Source organism: Giraffa tippelskirchi, chromosome 5 (genome assembly GCF_054371585.1).
Source record: "Giraffa tippelskirchi isolate mGirTip1 chromosome 5, T2T-mGirTip1v1.2.pri, whole genome shotgun sequence".
NCBI classification, from domain to species: domain Eukaryota; kingdom Metazoa; phylum Chordata; class Mammalia; order Artiodactyla; family Giraffidae; genus Giraffa; species Giraffa tippelskirchi.
In genome coordinates, this window is record NC_137279.1 from 172,044,639 (window position 1) to 172,067,776 (window position 23,138).

General features: G+C 37.9%; 1 protein-coding gene across 7 annotated transcripts in view; it reads left to right on the forward strand.

Moving 5' to 3' along the window:
- Positions 1 to 23,138, forward strand: part of SPATA6 (spermatogenesis associated 6) — a 152,722-nt gene that overhangs the window by 17,436 nt on the left and 112,148 nt on the right. For 6 of the 7 annotated variants that reach the window (XM_081485157.1, XM_081485158.1, XM_081485160.1 and 3 more), the window contains 2 exons: positions 4,072 to 4,209; positions 5,682 to 5,730. In XM_081485157.1, the coding sequence (XP_081341283.1) occupies positions 4,195 to 4,209; positions 5,682 to 5,730 (64 nt within the window). In that variant the 5' untranslated portion in view covers positions 4,072 to 4,194. Of the gene's footprint in view, positions 1 to 4,043; positions 4,210 to 5,681; positions 5,731 to 23,138 lie in introns of all 7 variants that reach the window. The other variant, XM_081485159.1, reaches the window with a different exon arrangement.

Below are 23,138 nucleotides of genomic sequence, written 5' to 3' on the forward strand. Positions count from 1 at the left end.
TTATTTTTTGCTTCAATTTCAAGCATCCATGATGTTAAGTAATAGCTGCTTATTGTTCTTGACAGATGCCTTGCAGGTAAAGGATGTTTGTCGTAACCAAGTTCTGATTCAGGTCAAATAAAGAGAAGCCCTGTGAATGGGGGTTTCCAAAGTACTGCTCAACAGGTCAAATAATGACAGTTCTTTAGGCATGGGGCTATGGGGTAGCTTTAAATCTGCTTTCCTACAATGACGGTGGGGCTGCTAGTTTTCATAAGAATTTTGGTTTTCAAGGGTATAGTATACCTGAGTGGAGGACATTGGGAATAAAGTATGTCAGCTATCTGTCTTGAATAAATGCTCCTTAGATTGTTGCAAACCTCTGATTAATTTCCAGACCTCTAAAGAGTTGATTTTGACAGTTTTTGTTGACATTCTCACTGCTTTTACAGAGGGGCTGATTGTTTCACATCTGATTTATTTACCTCTCTCTATGATTGGAGAAGGAAATGGCAACCCACTCCAGTATTCTTGCCTGGAAAATCCCATGGATAGAGGAGCATAGTAGGCTACAGTCTATGGGGTCACAGAGAGTCGGACACGACTGAGTGACTTCACTTCACATGATATAAGTAGAGATATAGACATATAAATATAGTGATGAGATATTTGAAAGGAAGTTGCTTACATTCAGACACTTTACCACTAAATATTTCGGTGTAAATCCCCTAAGAACAAGGACATTGTCCTATATAAAATTATAATTCGCCAACATTTATTGGATCATGGAGATAGCAAGGTAGTTCCAGAAAAACATCTTCTTCATTGATTAAGCTAAAGCCTTTGACTGTGTGGATCACAACAAACTGGAAAGTTCTTAAAATGATGTCTCCTGAAAAATGTCTATGTGGGTCAAAAAGCAACAGTTAGAACGAGACATGAAACAATTGACTGGTTCAAAATTGGGAAAGGAGTATGGGAAGGCTGTATATTATCACTTTGTTAATTTAAATTCTATGCAGAGTTTATCATGCAAAATTCTGGACTAGATGAATCACAAACTAGAATCAAGATTGCTGGGAGAAATATCAGCAACCTCAGATACACCACTCTAATGGCAGAAAGTGATGACGAACTAAAACACTTCTTGAGAGTGAAACAGGAGAGTGAAAAAGCTAGCTTGAAACTCAGCATTCAAAAAACTAAGATCATACCATCCAGTCCCATCACTTTATGGCAAATAGAAGGGAAAAAAGTAAAAGCAGTGACAGATTTTATTTTCTTGGGCTCCGAAATCACTACGGATGGCGACTGTAGCCATGAAACTAAAAGATGCTTGCTCCTTGGGAGGAAAGCTGTGACAAACCTAGACAGCATATTAAAAAGCAGAGACATCGCTTTGCTGACAAAAGTCCATATAGTCAAAGCTATGGTTTTTCCAGTGGTCATGTACAGATGTGAAACTGGACCATAAAGAAGGCTGGGCACCAAAGACTTTGTGCTTCTGAGTTGTGATGCTGGAGAAGATTCTTCAGAGTCCCCTGGATGGCAAGGAGACCAAACCAGCCCATCCTAGAGGAAATCAACCCTGAATATCCTTTGGAAAGACTGATGCTGAAGCTGAAGCTCGAGTCCTTTGGCCTCCTGATGCGAGGAGCTGACTCGTTGGAAAAGACTCTGATGCTGGGAAAGATTGAGGGCAGGAGGAGAAGGGATCAGCAGAGGATGAGATGGTTAGACAGCATCATCAACTCAACAGACATGAATTTGAGCAAATTCCAGGAGATAGTGGAGGACAGAGAAGCCTGGTATGCTACTGTTTATGATGTTGCAAAGAGGTGGACATGACTTAGGAAGTGAACAACAACAAAAACAAAAGCAATAATTATCCATATGACTGTTTTAAGTCAACCAGTTTGCTATTTATTTTCTATTTGTTCCATAGGATTGTCTCTAAACCTTCTTTTAATGCCTTATTTTTGGAATGTTCCATGGTATTCCTTTAAAGAATGGCAGAATTTGTAGAACTGTAGATAAGAAAAAATGTCATCTCTTCTTACATATACAACAAATTGGGAAAAAAACTCAGTAGTTTCCAGTGAGGACAATTAGAGCTGTACTGCCCAGTATAAACTAGTTGCACTAAATAAGTGATAAATTATAAAGTGATAAATTATCACTAGTGTTAAATTGTAAGTGATAAATTAACTTTATAATAATTTTATTTAATTCAGTATATCAAAGTATTATCCTTTCAAAATGTAGTTAATATAAAAGTTGTTAATGAGATATTTTATATTTTTTTTGGTAAAAATTCCTTAACATATTTTAGAACAAGTCTTCAAAAATCTTCAAAATCTTGTTTTATACTAACCATCCATCTCAATTTGGAGCAATCACATCTGTAAGCATAACAGATATGTAGACGAACTCTAACAGGTTTGGTTTAAATGAGGCAGTAGAAAATGAAGCTTTCAGACAGTGGAATTTCTGAGGACCTTGACTGATTTTAATAATCAGTAGTGAATTATTAGGACAAAAGTAGAAAATAGAATAAGAGGTAGATAGACTCAAAGTAACTGGCATAGAAAATAATCTTAGCTGCTGTGTACAAAAGGACATGAAGTGACTCATTTACTGTGTGACTTTAAGTAGTAAATTACCTTGTCTTTATTGGGGGTCTGTTGTTTCCCTACATAAAAATTCGAAGCTTTACTAGATTATTTTTAAGATGCTTCTTAATACTGAGAGTATGAGTATTTGGATACATTGATGAAGAAATTAGAATTTCTGTTCTCAGGAGTTTATAGTCAAGTTAAAGAGGTGAGGTGTACCTATTTGATTGACATGCAGGGAGACAGTAATTAGGGCCTTAAAAGAACTGCAAAATGCTATGAGAAACTAAGACTTATTTACTTGAATATAATAAATTCACAACAAATGTTTGAATTAGAATGAATTCAGTAGTGATAATTGGCAAATCAAGAGAAGTTTTGTGTATTGAGATGGCAGTTAATGAAAGCCTTGGGAGATAGAAGTAGGTGAGGAGGAGATGGAATGGAGTAGTAATCCAGATAATGAAAGAATGTGTGGCAAGAAATCCATGTGTGTGTTCAAGAAACAATAACACATATACTTTGTAGTTTTAGGAGATATTGAGTGATATAGTTATGTGATAAATTGGATTCAAATCTTAGTCTTCTGTATTCTACTAAGGATAGTTGGTCACTAGCAATGAAATATGGCAGAAACTGGAGAGACCTTGCTGTGTATGTTTTATAAACCCTACATCGTTGTGTCAATCCTGAGAATAGTTAGGTACAGTTTTATATTTAAAAAATATTTCCCTGATCTGGAAACTTTACAGTTCACTTGCTTTGAAAGTTTGTCATATTTCTTTTGATGAGGGTGTGTATGGGCTGCAACTTAGGGCACTACAGGTCAGATTTGTGCTTTGTTTTGGTATTTTTTTGTCCTCTAGAATAGTGCTTTATTTCTGCTGAATCTTTATCCTTTGTGATTAAATGATGCTGAATAAGTTTATGTCAGCATTCTACATAAAGTGGGAGCCTAAGGCTAACTGTTTAAAACTATTAGTGTCTGTCCCAAGAGCCAGTACATAGAGCTTCAAATGTCGCACAAGTAACCAAGTGGAAAATCATAGATTTCTCAGAGGGATGGAAGTTATAAAGGCATTTCATTTAACTCTGTAAACACTAGAATCTCTCTCTTTTTTTAACCTGTGCATATTTTTATTAGCTTAGCAGACTCGTGTTTTTATGCAATGTTGAGTAAGTTATTTTAATATGATAGTTTAGGGAATTCATGAAGAAGAAGGAAAGTGAAATCACTCAGTCGAGTCCGACTCTTTGCGATCCCATGGACTGTAGTCTACCAGGCTTCTCTGTCCATGGGATTTTCCAGGCAAGAGTACTGGAGTGGGTTGCCATTTCCTTCTCCAGGGAATCTTCCTGACCCAGGGATCGAACCCAGGTATCCTACATTGCAGGGAGACGCTTTACCCTCTGAGCCACCAGGGAAGCCCCAGGGAATTCATGAAGCAGTCACATTCATCTCTCTAATTTCTTGCAGGTAACTTGCCCAGGAGTGGTGCTGAAAGACAAGGAGGACATCTATCTTAGCATCTGTGTGTTTGGCCAATACAAAAAGACACATTGTGTCCCAGCCAATTTTCCGTTGGTCTTCAATGCCAGAATGGTGTTTGAAAAGGTGAGTTAAAATATTCTATCAAATATTAACAAATAAAAAAAGTGGTTCCAAAATTTGAATAGCACAAAATTTGAATATGAACTTTAATTGAAAAGATTTATAACTTAAATCTGGAAGCTTGAAAATAAATATTCCTTATATTATACACTGAATCAGTTACCTCTTTTTCTTGATGGATCAGTTTACTTCTAAAATTGTGTTAGTGGTCTTTATATAAAAAATAGCACCTTAAATTATAAATACTTATCTTCATGAGAGAGAGAAAGGGGAGATTTTAGTAGTAGTGCTTCTTTCTGTGGATCTCTTTTCTTTTTTTCCCTTGAATCTGATGCTTTTGATTAATTATTACCAATTGTATTCCTCACCTTTCTTTCCTTGCCTAGTTCCCTCCTTCCTTCCTTCTCTCCTTTCTTCCCTTCCTCCTTACTTCCTTTCTTATTTTCCTTTCTCTTCTCCATGAATAAATACTGAGTACTGCTCTGTTCCATGCACTGTTCTAGGCACTGAATAAACAAGACAAATAATATTTTCCCCTCTTGGAGCTTTCATTATAATAGGAAAAACAAACAGTCATCAAGTAAATGCATGAGTAATACACTTTTAGATAGTGTCATAAACTGTGGTGTTGGAGAAGACTCTTGAGAGTCCCTTGGACTGGGAGTTCCAACCAGTCCATCCTAAAGGAAATCAGTCCTGAATATTCATTGGAAGGATTGATGTTGAAGCTGAAACTCCAATACTTTGGCCACCTGATGCGAAGAACTGACTCATTTGAAAAGATCCTGATGCTGGGAAAGACTGCAGGTGGGAGTAGAAGGGGACGACAGAGGATGAGATGGTTGAATGGTATCACTGACTCAATGGACATGAGTTTGGATAAACTCCAGGAGTTGGTGATGGACAGGGAGGCCTGGTGTGCTGCGGTTCATCGGGTTGCAAAGAGTCAGACACGATTGAGCGACTGAACTGAACTGAGCTTTATTCTCATGAAGAGAATAAAGAGGGGGTAAGGGGACAGAGGGATTAAGAGGATTGTCTGTTTTAAAGGTGGTGGTCAGAGAAGGCAGTAACATTGAAATTGAGTCTGAATTATGAGGTAGTATTTAAATGTCTAGGATAAAAGCATTCTAAGCAGAGAAACAACAAATATAAAGATGTCTTCGTGGGAATAAGCTTAATGAGCAGGAGGAACAGCAAGAAGGCAAATATGACCATGGTAACAAAGAGAGGACTGCCAGCAGATGAAATTGGAGAGGGAAGCAGAGCCAGCTGTAATTTTTATTTGTTGGTAAAATCTTGCATGGTGATCATGGGAAACAGAGAAGTGACAGTTCTCAGTAATGTCAAAAGTTTCTTTGGTTGGGAAAGGAATATTCTAGCAGTGAGAAGGAAAGCACAAAGACTATCTCATATATGTCTTCCTTTTACTTTTTCTTCTCCGTCCTGCTTCTCTCTGCCTTCTCTCACCATAGGTGTTCCCTGAAGCAGTGGACCCTGGAGATGTGGTTGCACAGCTTGAATGTAAGTTTTTAACTTTTAATTCCTGATTCTGAGAGATTTTAGAATTATGCTGTTTAATCCTGAGTTAGATAAAAGTCAAAGAGAGTCCAATAAGAACTTGACAAATCTCAAGGTGAGGCCTTTTTTTATTTTTTTTTAACTTTTTTTAGAATTTCAGAATATACCTGGAAGTAATTGAAAAAAAAAAATACATGTGCTGCAGAGATGGGAAATTTTTCCTTTTTCTGGGTTTGATCTGTAAATAACAAAAAGAGTTATTCGAACTTTTTATTGACTAAGATGTTATGGGGTGTTAATGATGTAAGGATTGTGATTCGTGTTAACTGGGATTCTGCCCTGCAAACAAAAATCTGTCTTTAACCTCATTGTGTTGCAAGTCAAGAGAGTAAATTAGAAGAGTGAATTAGAGAGTAATTAGAAGATTGAAATAATATATATAATATATATTATATATTATATATATATAATAATATAGCTTAAAATATATATTTGCTTTTGTGTTTTTATTGTACACAGTATGTAAATAAATTATTTGAAAGTGACATTTTCAAGGTTGTGGTTAGCAGTAAATTCTTTAAAGTACTAGGAATCAACTATAAAAAGGTCCAGTTATTTGTGAGAACATCAATGCAAAGTATATTGGGGAGAAGTCATTCAAGTTCTTAATGTGAAGTGAAAAGCTCTATTACTTATCTTTGTAATCAGAAAGGGATTAGGAATTACCAGATTGGTCTAATGTAGAACTGTGGCTCAGAATGCCAATATTGAGCCTCATCCGTGTGAGCTGTCCCTTCCATACAGTTTGTACCCCATTGGGAGTCTGGCAATATAGAAACATGCAACTTGGCACCATGCTAGAATCTGGACATACAGGTAGAAATAGGGCTGGTTCATTTCTACCCCTGGAGATCCTTCTCCAGGGGACCTTCCCTATGCCGGAGTCAAACCCAGATCTCCTGCGTTGCAGGCAGATTCTTTACCATTTGAGCCACCAGGTGCTATTGGGTAAATGGCGTCTAATTTTTTTGAACATCTTGTTCAGTATCTGGGAAACTGTACATCTTAGAAAATATGAAGATAATTATTTCTCTCCTAATTCTGAAATTTTGTTAAACATAATTATTTTTCTCTTTAATTTGAAATTTAGGAACTCTAAGAAGGGTACTTGATGATTATTATTATCTGGAATCTTTCTTGCCTTGATTTCCCTGATTCAAGTTTTCTGTTAAGTCTCTTCTCTTGTCACTGACATTCTACTTTTTGATATCTTTCTCAAATTCATGTTTGTCCGCCCTGTCTTTAAATATTGATATTCTTCTGGCCTCACGTCTATGGTCTCTTTTTACTTAGTTTCTACTCTCTCCTTATATGATATTCTCCAAGGACTTGGCTTCATGTTTTACCTGTCTTTTTTTTTTTTTTTTTAACCTGTCTTCTGATGACTTCACGAGAGTCTTTATCCCTGACCTCTCTGGTGAGCTTTGGGCTCCCTTTTCTTTTGTTTTCTTCTCAGTTTTCCAACTTTTTGTTGTGTCCTAACCTTACTAATATGAAAATTAAAACTATACTATAAGTAGAAGGGATGGAATGATGAAATCCCATAATACCTATCAGCTTTAATAGTTTTTGACATTTGCCTATGGTACTGTATGTTAACCCTTGAAAGGTTGTTGCTGAACCACGAAAGACGCCGGGATTCTTGGCCTCCAGAGGAGACGAATTCAATCTGAGGCCAGAGACAAGGCTTGATCACTGAGAGCTTTTGTGTAATAAAGTTTTATTAATGTATAAAGAAGATAGAGAAAGCTTCTGACACATCAGAAGGGGGACAGAGAGTGACCCCTTGCTAGTGTTAGCAATGGAATTATATACCTTTTAATTAGTTATTACAGTGAATCAAAAGAATGTCTGGAGTTTGTGAAAATTTTACCAGACCCACTCCTGCAATTTACATTTTAGGATAACAAGATTGGAATTTAACAATAGAAAGATCCCACCAGACCCACTCCCATAATATACATTCTAAGATATCAGTATTAGTTAGAAGGTTTTCAGGAAGGAGAAACTGTCCTCAGGCAGGATACATTGTTGTTGTATAATCCTTAGTACAGAGTTTAAACTGAGTTGTGTAATTGACTAAGACTAAGGAATGTAGACAAAAAAAGTTTGTCCTTTTCCTGCTCCTTGAGAATTCCAGACCCCTATCTCCACTTCGAGAGCCCCAGACCCCTTTCTCCTCCTTGGGGACCCTGGACTTCTTATCAATCTGCCTAGGAATTGACTCTCTCACCCTGACACTTAAAAAAAAGTTGGAATATTTAAAAGAAAATTCTCTACATACATTATTTCATTGCAAATATTCTGGCATGACCTATAACTGATAGTTTTTTTTGAAGAAAATAAAGCTTCTCTACTGGTATCATACCTAACAAAATTAGTAATAGTTCCTTGTTAACATCAAATATTTAGTCATTGTGCAAATTTCTCCAGTTGTCATCAAAATGTCTTTATACAGTTGGTTTGTTAAAATCAGGATCCCAGGAAGATATGGTTCATATTCTGTTTATGGCTGTTTAGCTCTTAGGTTTATTTTTTTCTGTAATAGTGTCTCTCACTTTTTTTTTTCCCCTAATGCTGTGAGTTTTTTAGAAAAATCAAGTTCTTTAGAATATTCTACAGTTTGGATTTGGTTGATTGCTTCCTTAAAGTGTTGTTTAGCTTATTCATCACTTGTATTATGTAAACTGATAATTAGAACTAAAGGTTTGGTTTGATTCATGCTTATTTTATTTTCTTTTTGGCAAGAGTGTTATGTAAACTGACCTAATGGTTTGGTTCAATTCAGGCTTCTTTTTTTTTTCCCCTACAAGAATCCTTCATAATTGGTGTTCTGTACTTATTGCATCATATCAGGTGGCATATAATATCTGATTGTCTTGAGTTTAGTGATATTAAGATTGTTATTTTTGCTTCATGCAGTATCAGCCTGATGTTATTTCATAATAAATTTCCTCTACAGTCTTTCATCTAATAGCTTTAGTATTCCTTGAGACCCATGTTTTCATTAGAAGTTACCAAATGTGGTTTTTCTAACATTGTCATTTTTCTGTGTTTGTTAGCTGAAATTCTTCTATTAAAGATATTTCCCTCATCAGCAGTGTGGTTGGTGGTTTAGTCTCTAAGTCGTGTCCAACTCTTGCGACCTCATGGACTGTAGCCTGCCAAGCTCTTCTGTCCATGGGATGCCTGGCAAGAATATTGGAGTGGGTTGCCATTTCCTTCTCCATATCAACAAGGTAGTGAGATTGAAATACTGTTCTTATACGAAAAGTGGGGTCATCTCTCCTTTCCTTCCTTATTTAACAGCTTTGGTGAGGTATAACTTACGTATCACAAAATTTACCCATTGTAACTGTAGTTAAGTGGTTTCTAGAAAATGTATATAGTTGTGAGCCATTATCACAGTCTAATTTAGAATATTTCTATCACTTCATATTTCCTAATGCCTATTTGTACTGTTTCTATGTGTACTTCAGTCCCAACAACACTGATCTATTTTGTATGTTTGTATATTTTTCTTTCCTAGAAATTTTATATAAATGGATTTATATAACATGTTGTCTTTTGTGTCTGACTTATTTTACTTGGAATAATGTTTTTGAGGTTTATCCATGTTGTTCTACATATTAATAGTTCATTCCTTTTTGTTGATGAATGATACTGTTTCATAGAACTTTTTTTCCCTTTCCATTCACTATTTAATGGACGTTTGGATTGTTTCAGTTTTTTACTGTTATGAGCAATTTGCTATGAGTATATGGATGCATGCTGGGTTGTATGCTAAGTATATGTTCAACTTGAACTCTCAGCCTGTATTCTAAAGTTGAGTGTGTGCATGCTAAGTCACTTCAGTCATGTCTGACTCTTTGCAACTCTGTGGGCTATATAGCCCACCAGGCTCCTCTGTCCATGGGATTCTCCAGGAAAGAAGACTGGAGTGGGTTGCCATGCCCTCCTCCAGAAGATCTTCCCAACCCATGGATCAAACCTGCATCTCTGTGTCTCCTGCATTGGCAGATGTGTTCTTTACCACTAGCGCCACCTGAGAAGCCCTTTCTAAAATTACTGTACCATTTTACATTCCCACCAGCAAAGTATGAAGATATTCCATATCATCCCCAAGATTTGATAATGTCAGTCTTTTTGGAATATAGTTATTCTGATGGATGTGTAGTGATTTCTCATGTTTTTAATTTGCATTTTAATACTGTTGAGCATCTTTCCATGTGAAGATTAGCTATTCATATACCTTTTCTTGTAAAATGCTTGTTCAAATATTTTATCCATTTTGAACTGGGTAGTTTGTCTTCTTATCAAGTTTTTTTTTATTTTTAAACATATTCTAAATATAAGTCCTTTATCAGATATAAGATTGGTAAATACTTTATCCTAGTTTAATTTTTTCATTCTTTTAATGGTATCTTCTTATGGCTCAGGGTAAAGAATCTGCCTGCAGTGCAGGAGACCTGGGTTTGATCCTTGGGTTGGGAATATCCCCTGGAGAAGAGAATGGCAACTCACTCCAGTATTCCTGCCTGGAAAATCCCATGGACAGAGGAGCCTGGCGGGCTGCAGTCCATGGGGTTGCAGAGTCGAACATGACTGAGCAACTAACACTTTTCACTTTCTGAAGAACAAAAGAATTCCAGGTTAACAATTTTTTTTTCCTTTTATGGGATCATATTTTTGGTGAAATGTTTGCTTTACCAAGGTCACAAAGATTTTCCCATTTCTTCTACAAATTTTATAATTTTATTCCTTACATATATGCCTATGGTCCATTATGAGTTAATTTTTGTGTGTATGGTAAGAGGTAAGGATCTATGTTTTTTTTTTTTTTTGGTAGATTGTGCAAATGCTCAAGGAGATCCAAGGACCCTCTTAAACTAGGCAATCTGATAAATGGTCAGATACTTGAGTGACTTCAGACAGAGTGTTTAGAAAACACTTGGCACACAGGAAACACTTAAAATATCCTTGCTTATTTTTATTGGTAGTGTGTTATTACTGTTTATTATTTGGGAACTGCCACGTTCTCCTCATACCATATCTGAACCTGTAAGGAGCCTCCAGAGGCCCAGAACCATATTAAGCCTCTGGTGAAATATATGTTTATGATACATAAATACAAAGTGATATATAAGGGCCAGTGACATTAAAAGCCATATAGGGTGATTTTGCATTCATAGAGAAGGCATTCTCTTTAGGGAAATGGTTTTAATTCTTGGATCTACCAGAATAAAACTATAGTTATGATGAGAGCTATTTCCTGGGAGCCATTTTTAGGTAAGAAAGAGAATGAAAAGTTTTCTACCATGTAGACTTCTCTATTGAAACTGAATTTTCATCCTTTCTCATGTGGAAGGTTTGTAGATTCTCTTCTGGAGACACACACACACACTCTCTCTCTTACATAAACACACACTCTGTCTCAAACACACACAATACACTTGAATCTTGGACAACACCTTATACTCACTAATCTCTATTCAATATCATGGTAATCCAAGCCTATGCCCCCAACCAGTAATGCTGAAGAAGCTGAAGTTGAATGGTTCTATGAAGACCTACAGGACGTTCTAGAATTAACACGCAAAACAGATGTCCTTTTCATTATAGGGGACTGGAATGCAAAAGTAGGAGGTTAAGAAACACCTGGAGTAACAGGCAAATTTGGCGTTGGAGTACAGAATGGAGCAGGGCAAAGGCTAATAGAGTTCTGCCAAGAGAATGCACTGGTCGTAGCAAACACCCTCTTCCAACAACACAAGAGAAGACTCTACACATGGATGTCACCAGATGGTCAACACCGAAATCAGATTGATTATGTTATTTGCAGCCAAAGATGGAAACGCTCTCTCTATACAGTCAGCAAAACAAGACCGGGATCTGACTGTGACTCAGATCATGGACTCCTTAATGCCAAATTCAGACTTACATTGAAGAAAGTAGGGAAAACCACTACACCATTAGTTATGATCTAAATCAAATCCCTAACGATTATACAGTGGAAATGAGAAATAGATTTAAGGGACTAGATCTGATAGAGTGCCTGATGAACTATGGATGGAGGTTCATGACATTTTACAGGAGACAGGGAACAAGATCATCTCCAAGAAAAAGAAATGCAAAGAAGCAAAATGGCTGTCAGAGGAGGCCTTACAAATAGCTGTGAAAAGAAGAGAAGCAAAAAGCAAAGGAGAAAAAGAAAGATATACCCATTTGAATGCAGAGTTCCGAAGAATAGCAAGGAGGTAAGAAAGCCTTCCTCAGTGAACAGTGCAAAGAAATACATGAAAACAATAGAAAGGGAAAGTCTAGAGATCTCTTCAAGAATATTAGAGATACCAAGGGAACATTTCGTGCAAAGATGGGCACAATAAAGGACAGAAATGGTATGAACCTAAAAGAAGCAGAAGATATTAAGAAGAGGTGGCAAGGATACACAGAAGAACTGTACAAAAGAGATCTTCACTACCCAGATGATCATGATGGTGTGATCACTCACCTAGAGCCAGACATCCTGGAATGTGAAGTCAAATGGGCCTTAGGAAGCGTCACTACGAACAAAGCTAGTGGAGGTGATGGATTTGCAGTTGAGGTGTTTCAAATCCTAAAAGATGATGCTGTGAAAGTGCTACACTCGATATGCTAGCAAATTTGGAAAACTCAGCAGTGGCCACAGGACTGGAAAAGGTCAGTTTTCATTCCAATCCCAAAGAAAGGCAATGCCAAAGAATGCTCAAACTACCTCACAATTGCACTCATCTCACACGCTAGTAAAGTAATGCTCAAAATCCTCCAAGCCTGGCTTCAACAGTACGTGAACCGTGAACTTCCAGATGTTCAGGCTGGTTTTAGAAAAGGCAGAGGAACCGGAGATCAAATTGCTAACATCCACTGGATCACTGAAAAAGCAAAAGAGTTCCAGAAAGACATCTATTTCTGCTTTATTGACTAAGCCAAAGCCTTTGACTGTGTGGCTCACAATAAACTGTGGAAAATTCTTAAAGAGATGGGAATACCTGACCACCTGACCTGCCTCTTGAGAAATCTGTATGCAGGTCAGGAAGCGATAGTTAGAACTGGACATAGAACGACAGACTGGTTCCAAATAGGGAAAGGAGTACATCAAGGCTGTATATTGTCACCGTGCATACTTAACTTGTGTGCAGAATACATCATGAGAAATGCTGGGCTGGAGGAAGCACAAGCTGGAACCAAGATTGCCAGGAGAAATATCAATAACCTCATATATGCACATGATACCATCCTTAAGGCAGAAAGTGAAGAAGAACTAAAGAGCCTCTTGAAAGTGGAAGAGGAGAGTGAAATAGTTGGCTTAAAGCTCAACATTCAGAAAACTAAGATCATGGCATCTGGTCCCATCACTTCATGGCAAATAGATGGGGAAACAATGGAAACAGTAGCAGACTTTATTTTGGGGAGCTCCAAAATCAGTGCAGATGGTGACTGCAGCCATGAAATTAAAAGACACTCCTTGGAAGAAAAGTTATGAGCTACCTAGACAGCATATTAAAAACCCGAGACATTATTTTGTCAACAAAGGTCCATCTAGTCAAGGCTGTGGTTTTTCCAGTAGTCATGTATGGATGTGAGAGTTGGAGTATAAAGAAAGCACTGAAGAACTGATGCTTTTGAACTGTGTTGTTGGAGAAGACTCTTGAGAGTCCCTTGGACTGCAGGGAGATCCAACCAGTCCATCCTAAAGGAAATCAGTCCTGAATATTCATTGGAAGGACTGATGCTAAAGCTGAAACTCTAGTACTTTGACCACCTGATGTGAGGAACTGACTTATTTGAAAAGACCCTCATGTTGGGAAAGATTGAAGGTAGGAAGAGAAGGGGACGACAGAGGATGAGATGGTTGGATGGCATCACCAACGTGATGGACATGAGTTTGAGTAAACTCCAGAGGTTGGTGATGGACAGGGAGGCCTGGCATGCTGCAGTCCATGGGGTCACAAAGAGTTGGACACGACTGAGGGACTAAACTGATGAGGAAAGCTTTCTGAAATTTCAGTCCAGTTCAGTCTTTCAGTCGTGTCCGACTCTTTGCAATACCTTAGACTGCAGCACGCCAGGCTTCCCTGTCCATCACCAACTCCCGGAGCTTACTCAAACTCATGTCCATTGATGGTGATGCCATCCAACCATCTCATCCTCTGTTGTCCCCTTCTCCTCCCGCCTTCAATCTTTCCCAGCATCAGGGTCTTTTCAAATAAGTCACTTCTTCGCATCAGGTGGCCAAATATTGGATTTTCATCTTCAGCATCAGTCCTTTTAATGAATCTTCAGAGTTGATTTCCTTTAGGATTGACTGGTTTGATCTTGCTCTCCCAGGGACTCTTGAGTCTTCTCCAGCACCACAGTTCGAAAGCATCGTTTCTTTGGCACTCAACTTTCTTTATAGTCCAACTCTCACATTGATCCATGACTACTGGAAAAACCATAGCTTTGACTAGATGGACCTTTGTTGGCAAAGTAACGTCTCTGCTTTTTAATATGCTGTCTAGGTTGGTCATAACTTTTCTTCCAAGGAGCAAGCGTCTTTTAATTTCATGGCTGCAGTCACCATCTGCACTGATTTTGGAGCCCAAGAAAATAAAGTCTGTCACTGTTTCCATTGTTTCCCCATCTACTTGTCATGAAGTGATGGCACCGGATGCCATGATTTTAGTTTTCTGAATGTTGAGTTTTAAGCTAACTTTTTCACTCTCCTCTTTCACTTTCATCAAGAAGCTCTTTAGTTTTTTTTCACTTTCTGCCGTAACAGTGGTATCATGTGCATATATGAGGTTATTGATATTTCTCCCGGCAATCTTGATTCCAGCTTGGGCTTCATCCAGCCCAGCATTTCTCATGATGTTCTCTGCACAGAAGTTAAATAAGCAGGGTGACAATATACAGCCTTGACATGCTCGTTTCCCAATTTGGAACCAGTCTGTTGTCCCTTTTCCAGTTCTAACTGTTGCTTCTTGACCTGCATACGGATTCCTCAGGAGGCAGGTCAAGTGGTCTGATTTTCCCATCTCTTTCAGAATTTTCCACAGTTTGTTGTAATCCACACAGTCAAAGGCTTTAGCATAGTCAATAAAGCAGAAGTAGATATTTTTCTGGAACTCTCTGGCTTTTTCAGTGATGCAGTGGATATTGGCAATTTGATCTCTGGTTCCTCTGTCTTTTTAAAATCAAGCTTGAACATCTGGAATTTCTGAAATTTGGCAATGTCTATTTCTTGACCTAAAGGCTTCCCTGTTGGCTCAGATGGTAAAAAATCTGCCTGCAGTGCAGGAGACCTGGGTTCAATCCCTGGGTTGGAAAGATCCCCTGGTGAAAAGAATGCTGCCCACGCCAGTGTTTTTGCTTGGGAAATTCCATGAACAGGGTATCCTTGTGGCCTACAGTCCATGGGTTGTAAAGAGTCAGACACAGCTGAGCCACTAACAGTTTCACTTTTGTGTTCAATCTCTATTTCCTCTATGCTCCACAGAAAAATTTCCATTTTAAAGTCTGACATTGTAGTTTAGTTTTGCCTATTTTTGAAAATTAAATAAATGGAATCATTGTTTGCACATTCTTTTGTTCCAGGCCTATTTTGCTTAGCATTTTTCCTGAGAAATTGATGTTTGTTTTGATAACTGTTTCATTTATCTTTGTTGCTATGTAGTATCTCATTATGTGACTATACTCCAAGTTGTTTATTGTATTAATGGGCATTTTGCTTACTTCTATTTTTGCTGTTTTGAATGAAGTTACTTGAACATTCTTGATTACATTCCTTGGTGTTCATGAGCATACACATCTATTTGGTATGTGTGTGTGTGCATATATATATATATGTGTATATATAAATATATATGTATATATATATATGTATATATATGCATGCATGCATGCTAAGTCACTTCAGTTGTGTCCAACTCTTTGTGACCCCATGGGCTGTAGCCCGCCAGGTTCCTCTGTCCATGGGATTCTCCAGGCACGAATACCTGAGTGGGTTTACATGCCCTTCTCCAGGGGATCTTACCAATGCAGGGATTGAATTCGCGGCTCTTACATCTCCTGCATTGGCAGGTGGGTTCTTTACCACTAGTGCCACCTGGGAAACCCATACGCTTATATATATACACATATATGAGTGTGTATGTATATACACATATATATATATTGGTGATTATACATATGTATAATGTATATGTATACATGTATGTGGGACTCTCTCCACAGCAGCTGCTGCTTTACTAATATAAATCACCATATGTATATATATATATATATATACACACACACATATATATAATAATATATATATATATAATATATATATAAAATGTGTGTGTGTGTGTGTAATTGCTGAGGCTTAAGGTGAATATGAGTAGACAGTGCCAAGCAGTTTTCCAGCATTGCTGTGTCAATATGCACTCTGCCATTGGTGAAAGTTCTGTTTGCCACATCCTTGCCAACTCCTGGAATTGCCAGACTTTTTCATTTTAGTCATTATGGTGGGTGAACAGTAGTTTCATTTTGCATTTCTGTGAGGATAAATGGCATCATCTTTTCTGGACATTTTTGTGGGGGGGGTGAAATGCTTGTCTTTTGCTCATTTCTCTTTTTGGTTGTTTATTACTGTCTTACTGATTTGTAGGGCTTCTCAATATTTTCTAGTTAACAAGATTTGTGTCAGTTTTGTGTGTTGTAAGTACAATGATTTCTCACTCTGTGGCTTGCATTTCCAATCCATTAGTGATTCTTGTTGTCTTCCCCATTGCAGACAGATTCTTTACCATCTGAGCCACCAGGGAAGCCCCTTATGTTTAGTGCTTTTTGGGGTTGTGTTTTTCCCTATCCTAATGTGTTGCTGTTTCTGTTTGTGACACCAGTTGTCTTTCTGTTTCCACTGTTCACTGCACCCAGGGTAGGCAAGGCACAAGCTAAGAGGCTGGAAGAAGACTCTAGGAACCATGCAAACTGCAAACACGTTTATTCTTTTCTGGCTGGCACAGCAGCCACAACTCAGTCTCTCTCCTGGCAGCCATAACATAATCATAATGTAGCCATAAGGTTGCCATAACATAACTTCATGTAACATAACCATGACATCACTCCAATGTAGCCCCAGTGCAGCAGCCAGGGCTTTCATGGTGAAGCTCATACAGGCGTACTGCACAAAGTAGCCCATGACCAAGTGAGGAACTCGTGACACACACACACACTGTGCTATAAGTGATCTCAGCCATTACACAACTGTGCAAAGTCACGTTTTCAGAACATGGAGCGAAAGAGCATGAAAGCATGGGGTAAGAGAGCCTGACTGGAGCCATCTTGTTCATTTCCCCACCCTCAAGTTATGAAGATACTCTGTATAATTTAAGAAGACTTATTTCTACCATATACTTTCAGATTTACAGTCTTCCTTTGATTTTATTTTTATATATGGTTGAAGTAAGGATAATATTTTATTTTTATTTTATGTATATCTAATTGGGCAAGACCATTTGGTGAAGAGACTTGTATTCCCCTTGCTCTTAATGTTTATCACAAGCTAAATGCCTGCCTACTTGTGGATTTTTTTTATTTATATATTTTCTGTTTTGTTTCATGGGTCGTTGCATAAACATTATGCTTTCTAAATTACTAGAACTTCAGTTTTGATATCTGGTAGTTTAAGCCCTCCAGGTTTATCCTTTAAGAAGACTGTCTTCGGTATTTTTAGTGTCTGAAGTATGCTAATTTTAGCCCTAAATGTACCCTTGAATGATTATTCACATTTGAGTACTCCAAAACCACCATTCATCAAGACAGAGAATATTTCCAACATCTGAAAAGGTTTGTTTGTACCTCTGCCAGTCAGTACCCCCCTCATGATAATCACTATTGTAACTTTTGTCAGCATTGATTACTTTAGTCTGTTTTTGGACTTCATATAAATTAAATCATAAATATGTATTTGTTTGAATGAGTTTTTTCATTCAGCCTAATGTCTGTGAATCACCTATGATGTTGTATTTCATTTCATTAGTCCATTCTTTTTTTATTGTTCTTTAGCATTCCATTATATGAAAGTAATTTATTCATTTCTTGTAAATGAGGATTGTTTTTAGGCTTATTATGAATATTCTTACAAATATCTTTCGGTAAATGTTTATACTCAGTTCTCTTGGAATAGCATTTCTGGGTCATAGAATAGATGTATATTTAGTTTTATTTGATACTGCTGAACACTTTCCTAAAAATAATTGCACAATTCCTTTTGAGTATTGAATTTTGTATGTGAAAAATTATAGAAATAATTCGGGACATAACATGATACTATTGTTCTCCAGATAGGCTTTATGTCTGCCTTTTATTTCCCTTCTCTAAGATGCCAGTGGTACCAACAACCCTCTATCATGTCAGTCTAATGTCAGAGATTAAGGTGATTTGAAGCTGAGTACAAGGACCAGGGGAGGATATTTCCAGTTTACCCTTACTCCTGTGATGATGTCTTTTAGACGCTCTATCTAAACTGTGGAGAATTTATGAAGACCCCTCCTTCTTGGTGTAGGCCCTATAGTGATTTTTTTAGATTAATTAATTTTTGGCTGCCCTGGGCCTTTGTTGCTGAGAGAGAACTTTCTCTAGTTGTTGCAGGTGTGTGCGCTTCTCATTGTGATTGCTTCTCTTGTTGCAGAGCACAGGTTCTACGTACACAGACTTCAGTAGTTGTGGCATTTGGGCTCTGTAGTTGTGACTCACGGGCTCTAGAGCACATGCTTTGTGGCATGTGAGCTAAGTTGCCCTGAAGCATGTAGAATCTTCCCAGACCAGGGATCAAACCCGTGTCCCTTGCTTTGGCAGGCAGATTCTTAACCACTGGACCACCAGGGAGGTCTCCTGTAGTGATATTTTTCTTCTAGCTCTATGAGACCATCAAAATCTCAGCTAAGTTTATTAATCCTTCGTTTGCCATTTCTGGAATTAGCAGATCCCCTTGGAGAGAAAGCAGTTCCAATGTTTGGCTCATCTCCCTGGCTCTTCTTTCTTTTGCCAGAACTTGGCCCTGTAATTCTTCACTGTCTTATTAGCTTCTCTGTGCCTTCAAGCAGATTTAAAAAAATAACTTGACCCGATTTTCTTAGTCTTCTTAGTAAGATGATTGGTCTGCTTTATGTAAATTGCCATTATCTGAAGCAGAAATCTGTTCCTCATTAATATCCTTCCTACCCTCATCCTGTGTCTCTGTGTACTCTCTTATTTGTCCCCACCTTATATCTATTTGCTTATTCTAAGTGTCTATATTTGGGCTACTATTACATAGTTAATTATTACATCTTTCTATAATCCATGTTCTCTCATTTAAAAAGCACACATTTATATTCCTACTTGTTTATTTTTCTAGATGAACTTAAACTCATTTTTAAGGTCTAAGATAAACCACTTTGAATTTTAATTATTTTGAAAGAATTAGCATTTTTATATTATTCATTCTTCCCATGTAGATAAATGATATATATTGATTTATTAAACTTACGTTTTCTTTCACCCTGTTACCAAGGTTTTGTGGTATGTGTGTGAGTATGTGTTTGTTTGTATAGTTGCCATGTATTTCATGTTTATTTTCATATTTATTTCTAACTGTTGCATATTTTGTGACTTTTGAGAATAAGATTCTTTGCATAGTTTTCCTTTCTTCCCTTTTTTTGTGGTTAATATGCAAGAAAGTGAAAAAATATTTGTTGGGTATCCAGTCATTTCACTGAACCTCCATATTGGTGCTGCTGTTTTTTTCAGTCTGTTTCAAATATTTATTCATGATTAGTCTAAGTATTAAAAATTTGTTAATTTGCATTTCAGTCAGAGCATGTGGCCTATAATAGTACTGCTTCTTGGAATTTATTGATGTTTTCCCTGAGCGTCTAGGCTTGGAATCAAAGATAAACATGATTTGTTTGCTTAAAAAGGTGTGTTTTCTTTGTGTTGGTAACAACAGTTGAAGCTTTCTTTCTATATCTTACTTTAGCTTACTGATTGCCTTATGTCAGGTATTACATCAAAGCTAACATATAGGAGACCCTTATTAATGTCCACTCACGAGTCAGTGCTACAACTTGCCTTCTTGATTTTTTCAGTTCAGATTAATCACTCAGTCCTGTCCGATTCTTTGCGACCACATGGACTGCAGCACGCCAGGCTTCCCTGTCCATCACCAGCTCCTGGAGCTTGCTCAAACTCATGTCCACCGAGTCGGTGATGCCATCAAAACATCTTATCTTCTGTCGTCCCCTTCTCCTCCTGTCTTCAATCTTTCCCAGCATTGAGGTCTTTTCCAGTGAGTCAGTTCTTCGCATCAAGTGGCCAAAGTATTGGAGCGTTAGCTTTAGCATCAGTCCCACCAATGAACATTGAGGACTGATTTCCTCTAGGATTGACTGTTTTGGTCTCCTTGCAGTCCAAGGGACTCGCAAGAGTCTTCTCCAATGCCACAGTTCAAAAGCATCAATTCTTCGGCACTCAGCTTTCTTTATAGTCCAACTCTCACATCCTCACATGATTAAGGGCCCTTCATTAGCAGCACACCCCCTGCTCTGACACAGCCACAAAAAAGTTACCTCATTTGACTGCTGGGAGAAAGTTCAGATGCAGCTATTCATTCACTTAATTCATTCATTCTTCCATCAGTTAATTGATTCATTTTCTATTCATTCTCCCACTAAACCTCTAGTGATAACCTACTATATACCAGGGCTTGCTCTGGTCCTGTGAATTTAAAAAACCATCAATGTATGGTCCCTTCCTTGAAAGAGTTCACATTCTAATGGGAGATGAAAGTAGATGAAGCATGATTATGCCATGTTGTCAGTGCCAGGAGAGAGAATTGTGAGAGCACACAGGAGGCTGGTCACTCATCCCTGAAGGATAAAAATGGCTGTTTGAATTAATATTTTTGTATGAGTCAGGTGAAAAATTTTAGATGCTATAATAAGCAATCCCCAAATCTCGATGGCTGAATACAGTAAAGATTCATTACAGTCTGATGCAGGTCAAGTGACTTGTCTGGCAGTTTTCCTCCCACTGTTGACTTGGCGAGCTAGCCTTTTTCCTTATTACGATGCCATTGATTTTACATGTAGCTTCCATGCACAAAAGTAAAAATGTGGGCAGTGGTGTATGTGTTTGATGACCAGGCCTGGAAGTGGCACTTATTACTACGACCCACATCCCATTTGATCCCAACCAAATACCAAGGGAGACAGAGATGTTGTCCATGGTCCAGAAAAAGGATATGAAACTGGTGAGCATCTCGTTAGTTTGCCTTAAGTCTTAAGGTTGTGTCAGGGTTACCCAGATTAAGAGAACTTGTATTTCAGGCAGAGGAGATATTCATTATGTGTAAATATTGAGATGAAAGTCACAAACCTAGAGGTTTGAAGTACTCCAGGCAGCTCCATGGACTGAAGTATAGAGTATCAGATCAGAAATTGTGGGAGCTGATAGTAGGAAGGGGCAAGGGCCAGATCACACAGGGCCTTTTATAATATATGAAGGGGTTTGGAGTCTATCCTGTGAGCGATAGGGAAGGATAGAGCAGTTTCAGTTAAAGAAGTGCCATTTGCCGGAGTCCTGCTCCAGCTGGTCCAGGGGTTCCCTCAGGATGGACGGCGTCAGCGGAGAGAAGAAACAGCAAGACTTGGCAGGTGTGAGGCAGCATCTGAGCTTTATTTTTCAAAGGAAGCGTTTTATATCTTAAGTTGTACATAGAGGAAAATGTAAAATGTAGAGTCATGCCAAATTAGCTCAACGGGTCAGCAGTTTTTGGCCTTTATCGAAACCAGGATACTTTTTTGTATATCTTATTTACAAAAGTCTCATGTTGTTTACATCATCTTCTGGCCTGGAGGCCTGCTAACATCGTATGACTCTTTATTGATAAGGGTTGATCAGCCAGAACACTTTTTCTAAAAGTATTTTTGTATCAGGCACAGAACGTACCAGAGCTACATTTTTTTAAAGAATACAGGCACAGTGGATTATGACAAAGAAAGGATTCATTAACTCAAAGTTTCAAAGTAAAACCTGTATTTTATAGTCTATCTTTTGCCTTGAGCTTAAGGGAAAAGAATGTGGTCCCATAAAGTCATGGTACGGCAGGCTGAAACAATGTAGCACCAAGGTCAGTTCTTTCACAAAAATCACAAGCTAGATTAACAACTGTCTTATTATTTTTATATTAAGGCTAAACCTTTATTTTTATAAGTCTCTAACTACTATACCTTTATTATATAGGCTCAGGGCATTAAGAGCAAAAACATAGTAAGTAAATATAGACTGAATAACAGTTTTATAAAGTAATATTTCTTATGTTTTTCCAATAGGCTTTCTTCCCCCTCGAAGGGTTCTGTGCCCATTGGGGCCTTTTATGCGTTCAGGCTCTCAATGCTGTTTATTGTTGAGGAGCAGTCATGTATACTAGTTCTAAAGGTACAGGCACATTTGTGAAGCAAACTAAGATGCTAGCAAAAGGAGCTTAGATTAAAATACTCTTTTTTATGAATAATCTTATAGAGTGCCACCGTTCGGGGGGCATGTTGATTAGAGTTTTAAATTGACCTGGTTAGAAAAGGATCAGGGAAGGCCTTCTGCCTAAGTCACAGAAATTAGAGAGCAGTTTATTATAGTAAGCATCAGAAAGATAGATATCATCTTTAAGGTGAGCACCGAGGCAGCTTTTCGAAATCCCTGAGGCCTGAGTTGCCTTGCTTGTCAGGTCTTCTCCTCAGGACTTTGTCATGGGTGGGATCTCATGTGCTGGCTCCCGGCAGCCATTATTTGTTTACATTTTAAAAGATTGCTCTGAAGCAGCAAAGAAACCAGGTCAGAAGCTACTGTAGTAAAACAAGAAAGAGATGATGGAATAGGGTCAGACTCGGTCCGTGTCCTCACTATAGTCATAGGCAGACAGACATACTTTCAAGCCAGATTACAGTAACAAGTATACAAGTATATCTATACAGTACACAAGTATACCTATACAGTAACAAGTATATCTGTACAATACACAAAGATACCTATACGGTAACAAGTACTGACATCAAGGCCCAAACAAGAAGCTGTTTGCAGAAGATAAAAGGATTTATTTTAACAGAATGTGAGACGAAATCATGGAAAGTTTAAGAAAGCCATGTCTCTTTTCTCTCATCCAACAGCCACTTTCAAAGATGCAGAAATTGAGGCACAGTGAACAGCTGCTACTGTTCATGGTTGTAGATTATGTGAACATTAGAACCAGAGTTAGGAACTCTGCTTGCCTTCCTTGCTCTGTTCTAATGGACCAACATGAGCCCATA